At 44.0% G+C, this 19959-nt stretch overlaps 1 protein-coding gene across 4 annotated transcripts; it reads right to left on the bottom strand.

The window, feature by feature from the left end:
* Window positions 1–2993: 2993 nt before the first annotated feature.
* On the bottom strand, window positions 2994–19937 carry fbxo38 (F-box protein 38). 4 transcript variants are annotated; one of them, XM_055926521.1, is made up of 21 exons: window positions 19473–19937; window positions 17046–17294; window positions 16544–16689; window positions 16132–16295; window positions 15746–15911; window positions 15283–15558; window positions 13729–13822; window positions 13498–13628; window positions 12756–12926; window positions 12418–12560; window positions 10490–10700; window positions 10155–10304; window positions 9766–9963; window positions 8367–8996; window positions 8111–8211; window positions 7809–7911; window positions 7486–7652; window positions 6913–7058; window positions 6524–6627; window positions 5522–5635; window positions 2994–5111 (listed from the first exon to the last, which is right to left on the bottom strand). In XM_055926521.1, the coding sequence occupies exons 2-21, from the start codon at window positions 17174–17176 to the stop codon at window positions 4933–4935; spliced, it is 3525 nt and encodes a 1174-aa protein (XP_055782496.1). In that variant the 5' UTR covers window positions 17177–17294; window positions 19473–19937; the 3' UTR covers window positions 2994–4932. The 4 variants fall into 4 exon arrangements, with proteins under 4 accessions (XP_055782496.1, XP_055782498.1, XP_055782499.1 ...); XM_055926523.1 differs by having other exon boundaries at window positions 16132–16298; window positions 16556–16689; XM_055926524.1 differs by having other exon boundaries at window positions 16556–16689.
* Window positions 19938–19959: the final 22 nt, after the last annotated feature.

Below are 19959 nucleotides of genomic sequence, written 5' to 3'. Positions count from 1 at the left end.
GCTATTGCAAGAAATGACATAAGATAATATTTCAGTTAATATCCATTATTGCCATTTTTTAAAACATTTTAAACACTTTTTGGGAGAGTTTCAAATTGCAATCCTTTGCTCTGGACGAGGACATATCCAGGCATAGAGACATGGAAATAATATTGAAAGTATTTTGAAAATTCCAAAAACAAATATATATTTTCTTTATAGAAATTCCCCTAAAGTACATTTAAGTCTAGGAGGGTGCTTGTGTTGTTTCCCTGCCGGACAAGGATTGTTCCGATGTTCAAGAATCCCTGAGCTAATTTCGGCTATTCTTCAGATTTTGCCATGACGCTGAAAGAAAATGTAGCAGTTTCAAAGGTAATTTCCTGTAATTAGTAAAAAGAAATTATGACGTGTTCATATGCTTTCTGGGGGGGCCCACCTCCGGGGGGACCCCAACCCTGCGGGGGTGTGTGCTACGGCAGTGGTAATACCCCTGGGATTCGAGATTTTTTTCCACATGCAACACAAATACATAAAACACACAAACCAATGGGAATTCCCACCAAGTCCCTCATTCACTGTATCAATGTATGTCACCAACCAACCCTCTCTAGACGCAATAACAGTATGCTGTTATTGGAAGGATTGAGTCATTTCAACAGAGAAGTGATCTTAAAAACACAAAGGGTTTGGGTAATGGGAGAAATACACTTGAATGACCTTGGTTACTATAGTATGGTTTGACAAGAGGCAGATTTGTGTCTCTACATTCAAAGAAATATAGCTATATATCCTAATCCTCTACCTTTATGTCCTGAGCAGGGAGGTGAGCCAATGTGCTAAAGATATAACTTTGGCCTGTCATGTCAGAATAAGTTTCTACCACAACAGGATCCACTCCGCGCACAGTCTGCCTGCCTGGGGGAGGGATGACAGAAACCATACAGCCCAGGCAGGAGGATATAGCAGCAACAGAAGATGGAGAGGAGAAAGGCACAGATCCTGTTTGGCTGACAGTCCGAACTCTGGATGTATGAGTGAGACAAGTAGTGGGAAGGTGGGTGGGGGTATGAGTGGTTGTGAACTTAGTAGCCATTCCTTACCCATTGCATTTATGGAACCAAACGGGTCCTTCAATTTGGGAGTGTTGAGTCTTCACTGCTGCTGGAACAAAGAGATGGCAGGGCTATATAAGGAAGTGTTTTTCAAAATCAACACCGACGGCCCTTGTTCATTTGCCTTTCTCTGAATTAGCTCTCTTTACCAGCCTAGCGCTTCGGCTGTCTTGCACAACTACCAGTGTGTTCCAAAGATAAAAGAAATGTAGAAAGGAGAATTGCATCATTTCCTTCAGCCAGTCAGACCAATTACAGCTAAAGAATGTAGGGAGAGAAAAAGGGAGTAAAAACACAAACAGGGGACAATAATAATTAACATGACTGGGATTCAGCAGAAAGACAACAGTGTCTCAGGCAGGAAACGACAGTCATGGACACTGGAATGGCTAGGGCACCTTCATCACTCTTACTGGTTTGAGTCACCCCTCTTTCAACTATCTACACATCACACGGATAGTGAGCCTGTTAGCCATTCAAATTAAATATAGCCTTGCCTTCGACATAGCTTGCCTGTTTTGGTCATATTTGTTTGAAAAGCCTGAAAATATCTAGCGTCTACACTCTGCTGTGTCTACGTCTGAAAAGTATCAACAATAGGAAATTGTGTTTATACATCATGAACAAAGTGAGGAGACATTTTACAACAGGGGTCAATTATAACACAATAATTTGTTCTGGTGGAAATGAAGATATGAATAATGGAGCGGAGGGCTAACACAGATAACACTAATAGCCTAGAGTTGAGGAGGCGGATGCAGAAAGGGTCTTGCAAGATGTGTGCATCCTCAATGGTGCCTTATTCCCTTCATAGTGGAGTACTTACTTAATAGGGTGCCATTTGGGATGCATACATGGTATACATGTGTGTGGATCGTCGTTTTCCACAGACACAGGCAGCTTTGGACACATCAACAGGAAAGAGTCAGGATGTGAGGCTTGGTAATTAGGAAGGTGGGTGTGGGCACCAGATCCTGCTCAGGGACATACTTCACCTTGTTTTCTGTATGCCAGGCCCACCCCCCTAAAGTATTTAATATGCAATCTGGGCACAATTAAAGGAGTGTGTGTGAGGTGTTCTGTTGAACATGTTGCTGTACCAGACTTAATACATATTCAATTACACATCAGTACTTTATTCCATTAGGTTGTTACTATTTCACTGTACAACATTCTTAAACCTTTTGCTAAATTGAAAAATGATCAACAAATCCTAGCTCTTTTTGGGAATGGTATATGGAGGTGAATTTGGCCAAAGCTCTGTCACACAGACATACTGCAGGTCCAACATCCCCTCCACAGGAACCAGAGTAGATTATTACACTATCTCCACAAATCTTCTCCTCTTCCTGCTTAGACAAGGGGAAAGGGGACAACTGGCCTAGAACATTACACACCTATTGTGTGTCAGAACATATAAATAGTGTGACAAAGACTTACTCCAGACCAGCCACACAACCTTTCTTACAGGACTTGTCTTGAGTCCACTTAAAAACTAGACTTTTTTTTTTTACTGCAGCAAGGAAATGGATTATCCAGATGTAGGGCAGCATTACACTTTCTAATTGAAAAGCTGGCAATCTAACTCCACTTGGAAGACATCTGCTCATCTCTGCAAAACCAGGTGTTTTAGGCCTCTTAATGAAAAAACACCTTAACCCCCATTTAGTGCACTACTTTTGAACAGGGCACTATATAGGGATCAGGGTGTTATTTGGGAGGCACACTCACAATATATAGTCTCTTCTTAGATCTCACAATTTACGGTGAACTGGTCAGTCTCAATAAAAGAGAAGAGGCTTCAGTCCATTATCTGTACACCCCACACACACACAAAAAAAAAGTTCACACCTGCATATGACATCACTGCCAGACAAAGCATGACACACACAGTGGTGCTCCACTTGATTCAGTTCTCCCTTTTTATTATGTGAAATAGTTTTTTTTATATAAACATATAAAACAAATCTTGGAAGATCCATTAAATACAGCACATCTGTACACGGGTTTTTGTACACAGGTTTTCTGCAGAGCTTAGCGTGTTTCTAGATTAACTTCACAAGCATTAGTAGCCTGGCTTTGGAAGAGGAGGGTGGAGGGAGTCACCCAGACAAGAGAAAAAAGTAGAGCAGCAAGAAGGGGGTTATCACACTTTAAAAGGCTTTTTTTTATCCGACTCTTAAAGTGCCCTTCAAAAATGTATTTCCTCGACTAACAGGAACACTGGGTTCTTTCACAGTTAACAGATTCAGCATTGCGTGCGTAGTTAAGACAAAATGCGTGTTTGTTTGCATACACCATCTGACTTCCTGTCGAAGAGCCTGTGTGAAACTCAAACATCCAAAGGGTAGGAGAGACTAGGGAACATCGAAGTGTCTTATTCACTAATCCAGAGACCTAGAAAATAAGCTTCAGAACATATGGTACATTCCTTGTACTGTTCGTTCTCCTACTTCCTTCTGTGTTCCAGTGTGATGCACATACATGAACAAAACTTGGTTGTGCTTCCTAAAGAGAAGTATTCTTATACCACATAAGACACACTGCGGTGCTCATGTGTTGAAGGTCATCTTGCTTGGATACTGTCTGCATGCTTGCAGTCATCTAGAGATGAACGAGACATGCTTTTACGACCCTCACTAGCCATGACCCATATTCAAAACAACCAGCCAGTGCCATTCTTGAAGTCTCTAGAAATGTGGGTTCAATTAGAGGCGGGGAAAACTCTTAAATTATTGAATGCATGAAAGATGCTTAACAATGAATGCCATTTCTTTTTTTCTTTAGGAACCGCTTACAGGAGAATTGGCGGGGGGGAATTAATTGGTAACAAATTTCTTTTGATACCGCCGCAGTTCTCTCTCGCTCTCGTTTTACCAAGTCGTGAGGTAAACAGAACTTAGCAAGACACAGACCAGTCATAATGCACACCTACTGAACCTACCATCCCCCCCAACAACAACAGACCTCAGGAACAGAGGTGAAGGACTAAAACATAGAAAATACAAATTAAAACAAAGCATAAATAAATTAGCCAAAAAACTATTGGGAAACCGAAGCTTTTTTTTCTTTTTTTTAACAAACAAATCTAAGGGCACTTCTAGCATCTAGCTTGAGGGTGCTTCTCTAAAGCTTGTGTCTTAGTCAGCACCAGAGGTAGGTGAAAACACCAAACTCCTGAAAACTGATATTCCTCCATTCCAGTGGAAATCTTGCCAAAAACACAAAAAGGGAATTCAAACCCTCAAGAAAAATAACATCTTGGTGAAAACAGAATACTAAGCGCTGCCCTTTCAATTCTCCAAGCTCAGGTACGTGGTTCTCTCTCGGTGCAGATCTCAGATTTATACAATAACATAGGCATACACACTTCCCTGGGTGCTTTAACATATACGCCGGTCCCCACACATAGTTTCAACATCACCTATACGGCGAGGTAGTGCATGGAAAGATCAACATAGCGTATCTATGAGTACGAATGGCAGGCAAGAGCAGAGCTTTAATTCCTCTAAGGTCAAGGAGCTGTCATCCCCCCACTGAGAAAAACCCTAAGCAATGGCTGTGAGAAGATAACCAACCCACTGAGCAGCCTCTCGCTCTCCCTTCATGTAAGGTCAGAAAATACAAAACAAGGCAACTCGAGACAGACACTCCAGTACCCCCTCTCTGGAGCTCCATTGAAAAATCTGTCAAGCACTGGTTCTCAACATTGGGTGGGTGGGTGCAATGGTCACAGTAGGAGCCTGGCAGGCAGACACCAGGGGTGCTGGGTCTCCACTCCAGACCTCCTCCCCTCCCTCTCAGGTCTCTCCCCAAGTCCAGGGCAAAACAGGAGGCACTAGATGTAGTCATCGTCCACAGGTTCACCCCGTACGTCACAGTAGTGGATGAAGACCACCACCACACGCTGGAAGACCCCGCGCCGCGTCTGGCGCCGTTCCGAGATCTCCTCACCGATGGTCTCCATGCAGATGTCTGCCGAGAGCTGGCCCTTCCTCCGCGGGGCGTAGATGGTGGCTGCAGGAGAGACACGGGAGAGGATGGTTGGTACCATTGCAATTGAATGAGTAGAACGGGCTAGAAACCTTTCACCATGGCAATTTGACTGGTAAACTCATGGGTACACTCAAAATGGATGCCAGTCCACCCATTATGGCATCATTGAATGTGGCTAGCACCTTATCATTGACAAACAGACTCAAGAGTGCTACCGAGAAGGTACCTATCAGGGAAGTAGGCCCTAAAAATTGCATTCCATTCAATTCATTTTAATGCCTCAAGAGACAGATCACAGTTCTCATTACACAACTGACAATGATCCTAGAAATAAGGGAGCAGGTTTGCTAGTCACTGCGGCCAGGTTGAGCACATGTGTTTAGCAGGTAGGTAAAGATGGTGACAACTGGACAGGAGACACGGTCACTCACTGCTCTCGTCATCCTCAAAGTCATAGCGTGCGTAGCTGTTGGGATCAGCTGTCCGTAGGGTGCGGAGCCAGGGGAAGTCTGTGATCATGGAGTAGGGCGCTTCATCTACCAGTCCTACAGATAGTAAGCGCACACACACACACACACACGAGAGACAGAGAAAGAGTGACAAGCTACATCAGACAGGGAAGAGTAGCTACCACCCCAAAATTGCAAGGGTAAAGTGAAGAAACACAATGTAGGTCTTGAATCATGAAAGCCAGAGGGGGACAACGAATGAAGCATGGAAAAACACTAAAGCCGGTTGTACACTACGGGATTTTGGCCCCGATTTAACGGTCCCAGACAAGTTTGAGATCGGAGACAAAAATCCCCATGTTGTGTCCTACTTGGAGCCGACGCACGTTTAAATGCGAGTGTGTCGGAGACGCAATTTGAGGGCTACCGATCCAGTCTTCGAGCAGTCCCAGACGTCCCGATATTTTCAAACGTTTGATTTTTATCGGCACAAAATCTGCAACGCTCTGGTAGCGGTAGATATGCAATGACAAGATTTGAAAACGGTGATCAGCAATAGCCAATAAAAGCTCTCCAGAGGAGCAGCCAGTGAGATGATGACGTATCACATCACCCAGAATGTGTACTCTCGAGCAGGGGCGATGACTACTACTAGCATGCGTATACTTGCAACCGTGAACGTCTGACTGAAAACGTTTATGAGGCTGCTTTGAGCCATCAGCTCGTCCTAGCTATCGTATCACATCCTTGTTTTAGCGAGACAGGGTGGTATCGAGAATCCTCATGACCAAGTGAAGAATTATTTATTGTGTGACTCCACAGCTGGCCTTAATTGGACTGTAGAGATCCCAGTAGACCAGCACTATTCACATGGTTTATTAATAGAACTGATGTAGAATAGAGTGACTGTAGAGAAGGATGTAGCTATGCTGTGAAGAGACCGAGACCCAGTCTCAAAGGGTTTTAGACAGGACTTCCTCTCACCCTCCAAGGTGTAAATGTCTCGGCCCCAGGGGTAGCTGGGATACTTCTTGATATCCTCTTCCGTCCGCGTAGCTTCGGGGAAGAACTCGTACTTGATGAGTTCCCTGTTGATTAAATGAAAGTGGTTATTCATGTTGGGTTTTTAGATGAAGGAAGGAAATGGGCATTGGTCCTTGATCACCAGCCCAACAGTCTAGTACAGTATGGCTGAATAGGGTCAGGAGAGAATCAACAGCGCCGCCTGCTGGCTGTAGTGAGAATGACACCAGGCCATCTATTGGAGGAAACAGACTGGCAGCAACCCACTAAATATTCTACTGGATTACATAGAAAAACTATTGGAAATTGAAACATCTAAAAGATATTATCAAGAAATATCTGTGACTCACTGGCTGATGTTGGCGATGGTGTCCATCCAGCTGCGTACTCTGACCTTGTTCCTGACATTAGGAGGGTTGCTGAACTCGTGGATGATGGCAATGTGGTAGGGGTACGGCCCACGGAACAGCTTCCTCTCCAGGGCCAGAGAGTCAATCTAGGACAAGGTCAGAGTAGGACAAGGTTTACAAACCATATCGGCAGATAGCCTAGTGGTTAGAGCGTTGGATTAGTAACCGAAAGGTTGCAAGATCGAATCCCCGAGCTGACAAGGTAAAAATCTGTCGTTCTGCCCCTGAACAAGGCAGTTAACCCACTGTTCCTCGGCCGTCATTGAAAATAAGAATTTGTTCTTAACTGACTTGCCTAGTTAAATAAAATGTACATTTTTAAAATTTAAACTGGGGATACTTCTGCTAGGATTTAGTGAGAAATCATGCTCACATTTCCTGTGGAAGTCATACCTATTGTGCAGAATAACTGTAGTATGACATATCTGAACAAGATTAAATGTTTTTAATCCAGTGTAAATTTCATTTGGAAATGAACAGGTTCCAGACAGGAAGTCTGTGGTTCTGACTGACCTGCTGCATGGGGCGCATGTAGATGATGCGGTTTCTCTCCGGGGGCATCCGGAGGATCTGATCCAGGACCTGCTCCATGTCCAGCTTCTTACACTGGGCGTAGTCAAAGCGGTTCACTATGGGGGCACTCTCCACTTTCAGGTGCTTCAGCACTCTGCAGCGCGTGGCTGGAGGGACACATAGAGAGGGACGGCAGAGGGCCATTTAAATGGCCAAATAGGGCCATTTGGGATTTAGCCTTCGTATGACAGAACGGCCCACTAATTATGTTCATTATCAAGGCTTGATCATATATCGAGGGAGAATATAGACGGGAAACCTACCATGAACAAACATCATCTTGGGGCAGTCCTTCAGCACCAGGTCAGTGATGCCACAGTTTGTAAGGGTGATTCCCACTAGGTTTTTGGACTTCAGCGTCAGCACCTGGACGGCAATAGGGAGGGATAAACAAAGGAAGGATGCTGCATTTAATAGAGATTCATTAATTTTACCATGAACGGCTTCGTTCCAAAATGGCAACCTCGCCTATTTCCTATGTACTGGTAATAAGGTGTCCGATCTATTTCTGTGCCGCTTTGCTCAGGAACAGTGGGTCTCTTCCCAGTATGTGCAGTGGTCCTACCTGTACATGGTCGTCCTCAGTGACCGGGTCGCTGGTGCTGGTGGACTTGTCTGCTGTGCGTTTCCTCTTTACAGTGACCCGAGGCTTGGAATTGGACAACTCTGCATGACAAAACAATAGGAACTCTATGAGAAACTCATTTTTCACAGACTTTCCTACACTATCAAAGCCATGACAATATGGCCTACATTTCAAATGATCAGCATCACAATGCGTTTCATGCTCTGACAGAGGGACTGCTTATCCCCTGTCTAACCTGACTCAGACACCAGAGGTACAGCTGACAGTCTGCTGCGGGCGCGGGTGACAGGTCGCCTGGGGAAGCCATCTCTTAACCCTCTGGGCTGGGGCTCTACGCTGGCCTCTCTGGAGCTCTGACCCAACATCCTCTCACCACGGTGCCCCTCAGGCACGCCCCTCGCCAGGCTCTCTTCAGCAGGGTCCCTGGCCTCCAGCCCCTCTGCGCCTGCTCCCTCCCCCAGATCCTGCCTCCTCTCTGGGGTTCTGTCCCCTCCTCCTGCCCCTCCAGAGGCTGGGTGGCTGGGCCCACTTCGAGTCCTTCCCTCTGGGCCGGGGCGAGCCCTACTGCAGGTGCAGCGAGTCCTGACTGTCCCCTCGTCCCCTGCTCGGGCTCTGGACTGTTCCTCCTGGTTAGCAGAGTCTTCTCTCCAGTGGACAGAGCAGACACAGCCCCCCGTGGTACACCCTGCTCCCCCAGCAGCCCCTGTCCCTGCAGCAGGCTCCTTGGAGTTCTTGTCTTTGTCAGGGACCTCAGTGGCAGCCTTCATGTCAGCTTTGATCTGCTCACTGGTGACCTGGCAACCCTTCTCACAGCTGGGCTCCTGCAGGGGTGGCCCTCGTCGACGCAGGGGCGTCTTCCCTTTATCTGCAACACATAAACACAGCACAGAACTCACAATAAAATGTAAATATAAGCCATTTTGAGTTTTATGGCAAGGATAGAAAGTTACTTTTCATCGTCAGCAATCAGGTTCTTATGATCGCTTTACAATCCATCATAATTGAAAGAGCTTATTTTTGATGTGAGGAGTAGGGATGAGCATTTGAAATGATTTCACTATTCAAATAATATCCTGAAATTCTTTCGGATATCCAGATAATCCAAATAAAATAAAACAATTGCTTGATGAATCAGAATGGCACAATTGCAGAGGGCAGAGATACCACAACAGCGGACAGGCTGCTATTCTCCTGTATTTTTAGCTAACAACAACAGTGAAAGAGAAGTACGATGCTCGCCATGATAGAAGAGATTCTGTTTCAAGACAGTATTCTGGTAAGTGTTTTGCATTGATCTGTGCCAGGTCTCGTGAAACATCCCTTAGGTGCGCTTGTCATCGCTATTTGAAGAGGGGAAAATAGAATACCGTTGTCAGGGCTGATTGGAGGGCTAAACCACACAGCAGTAGCTCAACTATATTTAAAAAAAGTTTGTTTAAAAAATAATTTTAAATGTCATGGTATGGTCCTTGTATGTAACAATGTCACATAGATCATTTAATTTAGACAACTTTTACATTATAATTTTTTGGGCCTATATTAACAATCTAAAATTGAAAAGCACAACTTAAAACACTACCGTAAGTTCAGATATTTTTAATAACCGTGCCCATCTCTACATTTGAGAGACTCACTAATGTGTGTGGCTGCCTCCTCAGCAGTGGCAGTCTTGCCAGTGGGCTGCGGTGGTTCAGGAGGATAAGTGGTCAATTGTTGCTGCTGCTGGGGCTGGCCTGGAGCCTGGGATCTGGCAGGGCCCTCCTCGTCCTCACTGTCCGAGTCGAAAATCACCACCGGAGGTTTCTTCACCACACACTGAACACCACTGGGACCTATGGGGGGGGGGGGAAGAGACGGAGAGAGATAGGGTGCGGTGGAGAAAGACAGAAAAAAAAGAGCGGGGGCAAGATTGTCGGTTTATCTCTGACTGAGGAATAGAGAAGATAGTGGAGAGAAAAATATATAAAAATGAGAAAACTCGCTGAAATATGTTCCACTGTAGTGGAGTTAGTTCCGTCCAGACCTGCTTGCTCCTCGTCTGCGTTGTCTGGCCGAGGGTTGGCAGCAGGCTGACTGGGACCAGGGGGTTGCATCTCGTCTGCAGGCCAGGCCTGGACCACGGCCTCAGCCTCAATGTTCTCATCCTGCAACATCCCGTTCACCCCAGGAAGCTCTGGAGGAATGGAACAGTAGTAAAGGTCATGAGTTTGTACACTAGAGGTACATTACGCAGCTAAGATCCCCCATGTCAGCAATAGTAGCAATGTTGACGATGTCATTACAACTTTGTAACAATAATGTAGCAATGTTATAACACTTTCATGTAGTAACGTTGTAACAATGCGAGCAGCAGGGTACCCTCAGCCCTGTGTTGTGGTTGAGGCACGACAGCTGCACCCTCCTCGTTGTCATTGTTGTGCGGTGGGATGTTGGGTGCATCGTTGTTGTTGTTGTTCTGGTGGTTGTTGTTGTTGTTATTGTCGTTGTCATTGTTAGAGTTCTGGTTGCTGACCAGGGCAGAGGAGACTCCTATCCCAGTGCCAGCACTCAGACCCACACGAGCACAGCCCTGAGGGAGAAACAGAGGGAACACACTAAATGTATTGGGTGTTATGGAATGTCATGTAATATTTAGCATTTTATGTAACTGCCTTATTGTTGCTGTGCAGTAATGGGGATAAGTGCAGTAAGTGCAGTAATGGGGATACTTAATAAATACAAAAAAGATCAAAGACCATTATGACCGATTATTTCTTGAGCAGATGGTCAGTGAACATAATTACAAATAATTTGTAGACTGCAAATTGACCACAAGAAGCCCAAACAGATATTTCCTAAAACATCATTTCAAACCTTGTTTACATTTGTATAAACTCACAAACACTGAGTATACAAAACATTAGGAACACCATCCTAATATTGAGTTGCATCCCCTTTTGCCCTGAAAAAAAGCATAAATTCTACAAGGTGTCAAAAGCGTTTCACAGGGATGCTGGCCCATGTTGACTCCAATGCTTCCCACAGTTGTGTCAAGTTGGCTGGACGTTTTTTGGGTGGTGGACCATTCTTGATACACACAGGAAACTGTTGAGCGTGACAAACTCAGCAGCGATGCAGTTCTTGACACACTGAAACCGGTGTGCCTGGCACCTACTACCATACCTCGTTCAAAGGCACTTAAATCTTTTGTCTTGCCCATTCACCCTCTGAATGGCACACAGACAATTGAGACATGGATTGCGTATAAAGGCCTCTTTAACCTGTCACCTCCCCTTCATCTGCACCAATTGAAGTGGATTTACAAGTCACATGAATAAGGGATCATAGCTTTCACTTGGATAGTCGGTCATGGAAAGAGCAGGTGTTCCTAATGTTTAGTACACTCTGTGTATATCGCTTTATTAGGCATGGGAATACTTTGGAACAGATTTTCAAAATTAAAATCACATGGAGCTTATTTGCTGGTGTTTTTAATGTCTTTCATGACCAACAATACAATTAAAATAAATAATGTTTTGGGGGAACCCTGACCTATGAGGTGTTAACATTATAGTCCAGTCTGGACTAAGCATAGAACTTCATATTCAGTCACAATCCCTGTGTTGTTAGATCACTTCCAAGGTGGTTAATATTATATATCTGGTCCTCTAGTCTATAGCTCATTTGGTAGCGCATGGCTTGCAATGCCAAGATAGTGGGGTTTGATTTCAAACACCCGTATGAAAGAAAAAATGTACACACGCATCACTTAGTCACTTTATAGAAAACCGACTGCTAAATGGCATAATTAGGGCAAAATACCTGGCTATAGGGTATATGCCAGGGATGGAAAACTGGCAGCACGCATTTTGAAAGCCTCCGGATAAATTTCCCAAAATATCAGTTGGGGTCTCAACTTACTGTTTGTTGCAAGCTGCACCTTGTGTAGTAGATTTCGAAATGTTGTTTTGCAACAGCAGTTATGTCAGTCACTTAGTCCATGTCAGCTAACATATTTTAGATTATTAAATTAGTTTAGCGGCCAGCTATCTAAACTTGTTATCATGGTCGAATTACTGGCCGGGGGTCCCCACTGATTTTGTTAGTCAGTCTCACATAGATATATTAAAAACTACAAACATTTATCTACACCCTATGGAAAATGTATAGAAATCCAGTAAATTAGCTGTAAAACAGCTCATTTTCCTCTCCAACCCATGGCAAAATGTGTAGAATTGCACAAAATGAACTCAAATGTAAACATTTCTCTCCGCTGTCATGAGGGGGCCCCAGTGCAGTGGACTTACCTTGGGTGGCTCTCTGAACATCTGGTCCAGGGAGATGAACTCCAGGCTGGGAAGCAGCTCAATGAACTGGCTGAATGACTCCAGCTTGATGGCATGGCAACGCACCAGAGTCAGGTCCACCAAGCGACTCCACCGCGAGTGGTCTGATGACAACACAGACACAGTTCTCAGGGTCCTCTAAGCTTTCAATGTTCATGAGCCTGCCTTAGTCATTTAAGTAAAAAACATAAAATGATCTGTTTCATCAAAGCTAAGAATGCATACTGCTTCAGGCAAGATACTAAAAAGGTTAAAAAAAATAAGACTAAAAACCGCAAACAGATGATTTGGTCCGTTACCTGTAATCCACTTGTGTGGGTTGTGGAGGTGGGGGCAGTTGTATATGACCAGATACTTGATGGAGGAGAACACCTCGTTGACAGCCTTCATCCCGATGTCTGTGATGATACCTGGGTTTTCAATGACGTCAGCCAGGCCATACTTCACTAGCTCAGAGTGACTCATTTTACCTAACCAAGAAAATACATTACAATCAATACATCTTATGTAATCGTCCTACTTAGCTACATATTTTTTATTTAAACAGTTTCAGAAAGTAGATTATGGGGTACAGTAGTAGTGGGGAGGAAAGTGTAAGGGGTGGTATTCATATCCTTTGCCCATAGACAATGTGTTTTGTAGGCAGGTTTCCGCAAGATGTGCAATTTTTAAGTCAAAATTGCCTATATCCGAAAAGTTCACGAGAGAAAAAACCCTGTTGCTTTTTGGTCTTAATTTAAGGTTAGGCATTCGGGTTAGTGATGTGGTTACGGTTAGGTTTAAAAATCCAATTTTAGGACTTTGTTGCCATACCAGCTAGTGACCACTCTGCAGAGCATTTTGCACTTCCTAACGTTTAATCGAACACTAACTGAATACTGATGCCTGCTTTATATAGCAAGCCATGGCCACATGACTCACTGTCTGTAGGAGCGAACCATTTTCGTGAACGGGGTGGTGTACCTAATAAACTGGCCACAGTGTATATAACTATAAAATATTATACGTTTTATATAACAACTTAGGCCTTAACTGACTCACACTGCAATAGGAACTCATCGACGTAGCCGAGGTGCAAAGTCTCAAACTGGGGAAACTCCAGTTCAGCCATCTTCAGTGCAGAGAACACCCCGTCTTTGGTTAGGGAAGGCTGGATTCGAACTTCATGTAATCTACATAAATAAAATAAATAAAAAATAAAGCACGAGCTAAATCTCACTATTCATCACATTTATCCATTTGCTTAACTGAATCGGTGAGTTCTTTGCTTACCTGCGTGCAGCAGTGATGATGAGGTAGCCCAGGTCAACTTCAAGTGCATTCTTACAGGCACCAAATACAATAGTGTGCAAATTGCGAAATCCACCTGGGGCACAAAGGGTAGGTATAGCAATATCATGTTCATGGAATGCATTTTGATGTGCAACATGTCAAAAAAGGATCCAGAATAATCCAATATATTTTTGGCTCTAGAGATTAATTTGCCTGCATGTTTATTTATATTTTTGCATATTGGCCTAAGCTATGCTTGGGAACTCAGAACACATTAGTACCTCTTTGCGGGGTGACCTAGCTACTGTTTGTACGTTAGCCGATGATGGCGGTTGCCTGAAGCATGATTCTATCATGACCAGATTAGCAAAATAATGCTGTTTTATTGACAGTAACCTGGTAACGTTACTTGCTCATGTCTAATAGGTCCTTGGGACGTCCAACTGATGTCACCCCATTATACTTAAATGTTTTTGTCTTTGCTAACTCTAAATATGACATTGTTGCTAGATAGCCATGGAATTGATCTAAGACTAAATGTAATGTCCTACAAAAACTTTCCATTGGTTGGCCTATATAGGCTACTTGATTCAATCATCGCAAATGGCGCATAATCTCAATTACATACTCCGCTTGTAAAGTGGTGTTATTTCTTCTATTGACAGTTGAGAAATAATTGTTATGCTCGCAAAGTTGAGACTCCTATTTTTTAACAGTAATGGTAGTTGTTTTAATTGTTTCCTGCAATTAGCCTAGATTTTCAAAATGTTGCTCAACTGCCAGTATGCTTGCGCTTATCAAAATGCATCTTTCCCTTCACTCCGTGTGCAAAATGAAGGAGCAGGAGTGCGAGCCAGCAGCGAAACAGGAACAGGGCAAATACTTTCATTGCAGGAAGCAGGTTAATGCACATTACTGTTGACTAAATAATGGTTTTAGAACACAAACATCTGCAGGGACGTTGTATAGCCTAATCACTGACATAAGCAAAATTGCGTCGGTAAGAGGAAGGCAATGTCGGTGCCTGTAATTTTCGGTTTATTGTCCCAGGTCTAGTTAGTGTTGTTGTCTATCAAATTGTATAAGCTACCTACCTTGCTCTCTCTTCTGGCAACGGCACGAATCACACTGGCCCACGCACAGAGCCGCACATGTGGTTGGATAACTAACATCTTTAAAGTTTTTTTCTCGCCGCAGTGGCAACAATTAGGCAGCGGCACAATATAATGGAAAAACTGTAGTCATCGTCACATTTTTTAAGACCTTTGATAACTGAATTTAAGACATTTTAAGACTCAGGGCCTTTAAATCAGATACATTAATTTAAGACGTTAAGGAACCGTGGACACCCTGATACTTATTGGACTGGTTTCCCAGACACAGATTTAGCCTAGTGCTGGACTAAAAATACCTGCTATTAAGGTTCCCTATTGACCATGTTTTTAGTCCTGACTAGTCTTAATCTGGGTCAGGGAAACTGGCCCATTGAGCATGACACACACACCTCCAGATGTACTGAATTAAATATAATTACGATGGTCCATCCTTCCTTACCTGACCTCCAGCTGTCCTCCACCACATGCTGGATGAGCCCCCCCAGGAAGGGCACTCTGACCAACTCCAGCTGCTCCAGGTTGCGGGCCGAGGCAAGGCCCGTCACCAGGGGCACGTACTTCAGAGAGTTGGTGGGGCCAGCGCAGTTCCTCATCACAAAGGTCCGCAGGCTGACACACAGGAAGTCTTTGAAGGGCTGGGGCTTGGTGAGGCGAACCCACTTCAGGTACAGGTGTCTTAGCATGGAGACGCACGGGATCTCTGGCACATTCACTCCTGGGATGTAAGAGAGGAGTACATTGAGTTAGTACACTGTGGATAGTGTCATTAGTCTGGTAATTATTAATTATGCCATTGAGCACAACAGAGGAGTTGGCGAATGCCCACACAGATCTGCTACCAGTCTAGGGTGCCATGACCTAAACATATTAGGAGATATATGCCTAGTCCTTGATACACTCACCGACAAGATGCAGGGTTTGTATTTTGGCTGCGATTGGGATGGTGAGCTTGTTTTCAGGGGGAATGGGGAACGCCCCGTTGCGGTTGCGGAACTTCCCCAGGATGTGGACCTGAGGCATGTAGTTCCAGATTGCCTCCACCAACTCCAGATGAGACGTCTCCACTCCCTGCAGATAGACAAAGACATCTTAATGTAGACAAACCTAGCAAAACATCTTTAGGAGTAATACAGTATCATAGCAATGGTATAACTCAAAATAGATCACATCAATATAAAGATATTTATGTCAACCTAAAAGGCTTTCAAGATCACCTCACCTATTTTCTGAATTGAAAAACATGACAGTCACAATTGTTCCTGGCTCGGTCTGTTAGACCCAGACTCACCAGCAGGTTGGGGCAGGCCTGAAGAGCCTCCAGTACTCCTGGGATACTGAAGGCCTCGTAGCCCCGGACTCTGCGGCGCTCCAGGTAGCGGGGGTGAAGCCCATACAGCTGCTCCAGGTCTGGCATCTTCTTCAGCAGCATGAGGAAACTGCAGTCTGTGAATCCTGCTCCATGGCACCAGGCCAAAACAGTTTCAGAGGGTTAACTAAAGAGTGCATTGACACTTTTCTGTAAGAACACAATCATTCAATATCACAGAGTATGTACATATTACCTACAATCTTAGCTGCTTTAGACTTTAAGGTTCATTTATGTTTGACAGTGCTTCAAAATCGAAGATCACCTATTCTGTACCCTAAAGGTTGATATGCATCATAATATTCTCCTGCTAAATTCCAAACATGTCATGTACCTCTCTGCCTACCTGAGGGCATGTACTCCCACCAACGGCTAGCACACAGGTCCACCACCTTCACCACCCGCAGGTACAGTGTCACCGCTTCCCGAAGCTTCCGAGACAGGCACTCCATACACATTATGTCCTGCATGGGCAAATACCTGCATGGAGGGGGGATAAAGGAGGGAAATATTTACAGCTACCCTATCCTGGTCATTGTGGCAGAGTATCACCTTTGAGGCTCAAAAAAATAAAATTTTAAATTGTAAAATAATCAGATTTTGTAAAAGCACATTGAGATTTACAGTCCAAGCAAGGACCAATGATGACGTCACATTGTTATGTCAGAGGGTGAACAGCAACAAAGAACCCTTATGTCCCAAATCGCACCATATTCCCTATATAGTGCTCTACTTTTGACCATATGGGTCCTGGTCAAAGTGAGTGCACTATAAAGGGAATGGGGTGCCTTTTGGGGGACACCCCCATTGAATTATGTTCTCTGACACTCACTGACCGGAATATGTGGCAGAGGACCTCATGGGAGAGTTCATTGATGTAGTCCTTGGGCTCCTCCAGTCTGTAAGGATTGGCAGCTCCCCCACTGGAGAGCTGTGTCTTGGTGGACTTCCGCCTCGGGCCCATCATGTCCAGGGCAGTGAGATATTCACCCAGAGAAGGTAACAAACTCACTCCCTCTCACGCGGGCCCTGTTATTCAGGCATGCACACACAAGGACACGCAAACTCTCTCACTGATGACACTTCTGCAAGAGAACATTTTTTTCCCTCAGTCTGGGATAAAGATGCTGTACATTGTGGACCAAAAGTGAAAGATACTCAAGTCACCAAACATTAGTTGAACAAAAATATAGCAATAAGTAAACATGACAAAGTTTGCTGACTCAACGATTTACGATGGAGTTGATTGGCGACTAGTTTGGGCTGACTGGAGCACTGACGTAACATAAAAGTTTGTATAAATGCGGGCTATTCTTTGGGTGCTGAAATACGGAGTTTAAGATAAAAATATATTTGACATCGGAACTCCAGTCCACCCACACTAGTCACTGCCATCTTAAATCATGGAGTTAAGTTTAGGTGGCTATAGCAGCCTGGTTTCATAGACTAGATGTAACTTAATAAATGTAAATCTGAGACACTCAAATTAGTATGATGTGTTACATTTGGTATGGTTGGTCGGGGTGGATGTGTGGGCATATAATGCGAAAGTCTAGCAAGCCAAAGCTTGTGAGTTCGAATCTCATCACGGACAACTTTAGCAAATTTTCAATGACTTTCCACTTAGCTACTTTGCATGTTAGTTAACCCTTCCCCTAACCCTTTTACCTAACTCTTAAGCTTAACCCTAACCCCTAGCCTAGCTAAACAAATGGGTGATGGACATCCATAAACTTAATACACACCATACGAAATGTAACATATCATACTAAATGGAGTGTCTTGGATTTACGTGCCGAATAATACGAAATGCTCTGAGACCAGGTTGGCTATAGGGACCCATGACTGACAAGCCATCTGTCAGGAACTGGCTCATACTAACTTTTTCATGTCAAATGCTAGCCACATATAGCTCACATGCAATAAGCTTTTCACTTACCAACATGCGATCTATTGAAGAGTTATTGTAATTTCATAATGAAATCGTCACTACAGCAATACAACTAGCCAATCAGTGAACCAGAATCTGGCCTTACAGGAGATGTTGCATATGGCGATTCTCCTTTATTAAGCCCAGGAAGGTTGTTATTCAATCTGGCTAGTTGAATGGCTGCTTCCTGGGCTAAAAGGAGAGTCGCCATATTCAACGTCTCATGTAAAGCCAGATTCAGGTTCAGAAAATCAGTAGCTTAACTATTGAGTTCATTCAACAGAGTACCACAGTATGAGTCACAATACCCATAAAACCTAGAGGTCAAACAGGGAGATAGTTCCAATCATTTTTTCCACCATAGGGGATTTTAGAAAAACCTTAAAATAAGTGCTGTTTCTCATGTACATCGCATGACGTTTTGATAACCGTGTAAATATCTCTAGGACAAGGTGACTTTTATCAATATATTCGCCTGCAATTATCCCAAAATTAATTAGTTGCTAATGTGGCAATCATAAAGAACTACAAATGCCATGAGGCACTGGATGAGACTGCAGAGGCAAAGGTGTTAAGAATCTCTGGATTAACTATCCAATGTTAGCCAAATGTAATAAACTGGCTACATTTATTTAAAATTGACAATTCTGTGAACTGTCTTGTGTAAGTTTTAAATTGACACAATACCTGGTAGCAAAGGTGTCCACTAGAGATGACGTGCAGGAGCTTGCAGGGATTTGTAGTTTTGCATTTGTCTACTTTGATGCTTATTAGCATTTTAGAATCAGTAAATAGAGCAGAATATACTGATAAAAGTCACCTTGTCCTAGAGAGATGTACATGGTTATCAAAAAGTAATTCCAGGGTAAGTCTACACGAAACACAGCCCTTATTTTAAGTGTTTCTAAAAATTCCTAATGGGAAAAATGAATGGTGGGAAAACGGTTGGAACCATTTCCCTGTTGGACTACTAGGGTTTATGGGTATTATGACACCTCCACTGTGGGGCTCTATAGGCTGCTTAACACACCAATTAACACAATAGCCAGGTAGCTAATGCTAACTTAACTAGCAAGCTACTGTGTTCATTACAGTATTTCTGCATAAACTGAAAGCCAAAAAAAGCCTCCAAGGCTTCCTATTACATGACAGCATTTTAGAAGACTAAATACATCTCCAGCAAACGAACGAAACCCACTAAAAAGTGAGACAATGGACATAAATAACGCAAAGTAACAATTAACAAGCACGGGCCACCCCAAAACACAAACAGTTAGCAATGACTAGCTATTACCAGCTAGCTTTGTAGCATGTTTTGCTAAGCAACATTCACCTTTCAGGCTAGTGAGAATTCACGAAGAGAGGGCTGAGGAACATTTGATTCTTTCCAAGTTCTATACAGGTTCTCGTCAGTTGGCTTGCAAGCAAGTTGACTCTTCTTTGAAGCTTTCAATCGCTCAATACAGGTTGACTCCGACAGCTGGCTGGCTAGCTAGCTGGCTGGCTGGCTGGCTAACAACATCCCCACCCGACACCCGTGGAAGTAACTTAAAGCCTTTTGTGGCAGTGGCAAGCACTGAAAAACAGTTTTAGTTATCCGGTGGTTCTATCTGAACCAAACCTTGTCTGAGGACTTGGACCGGGCCTCTCTGTCTGTCTCCAGGAGGTCCGATAAACACAGCATATGAAAGATGAACTCGCACCTCGATATCTGCGCTCAGATCAGAGACGTACTTCCGCCATACACGCGTACCTCGATTTCTGCGCTCAGATCAGAGACGTGCTTCCGCCATACAAAACGCTCCGCCCTACGCTGAATG

This window comes from Salvelinus fontinalis, chromosome 6 (assembly GCF_029448725.1).
Source record: "Salvelinus fontinalis isolate EN_2023a chromosome 6, ASM2944872v1, whole genome shotgun sequence".
NCBI classification, from domain to species: Eukaryota; Metazoa; Chordata; class Actinopteri; order Salmoniformes; family Salmonidae; genus Salvelinus; species Salvelinus fontinalis.
Note: the sequence above shows the minus strand (reverse complement) of the source record. Positions and strands in the feature narration are given on the sequence as shown.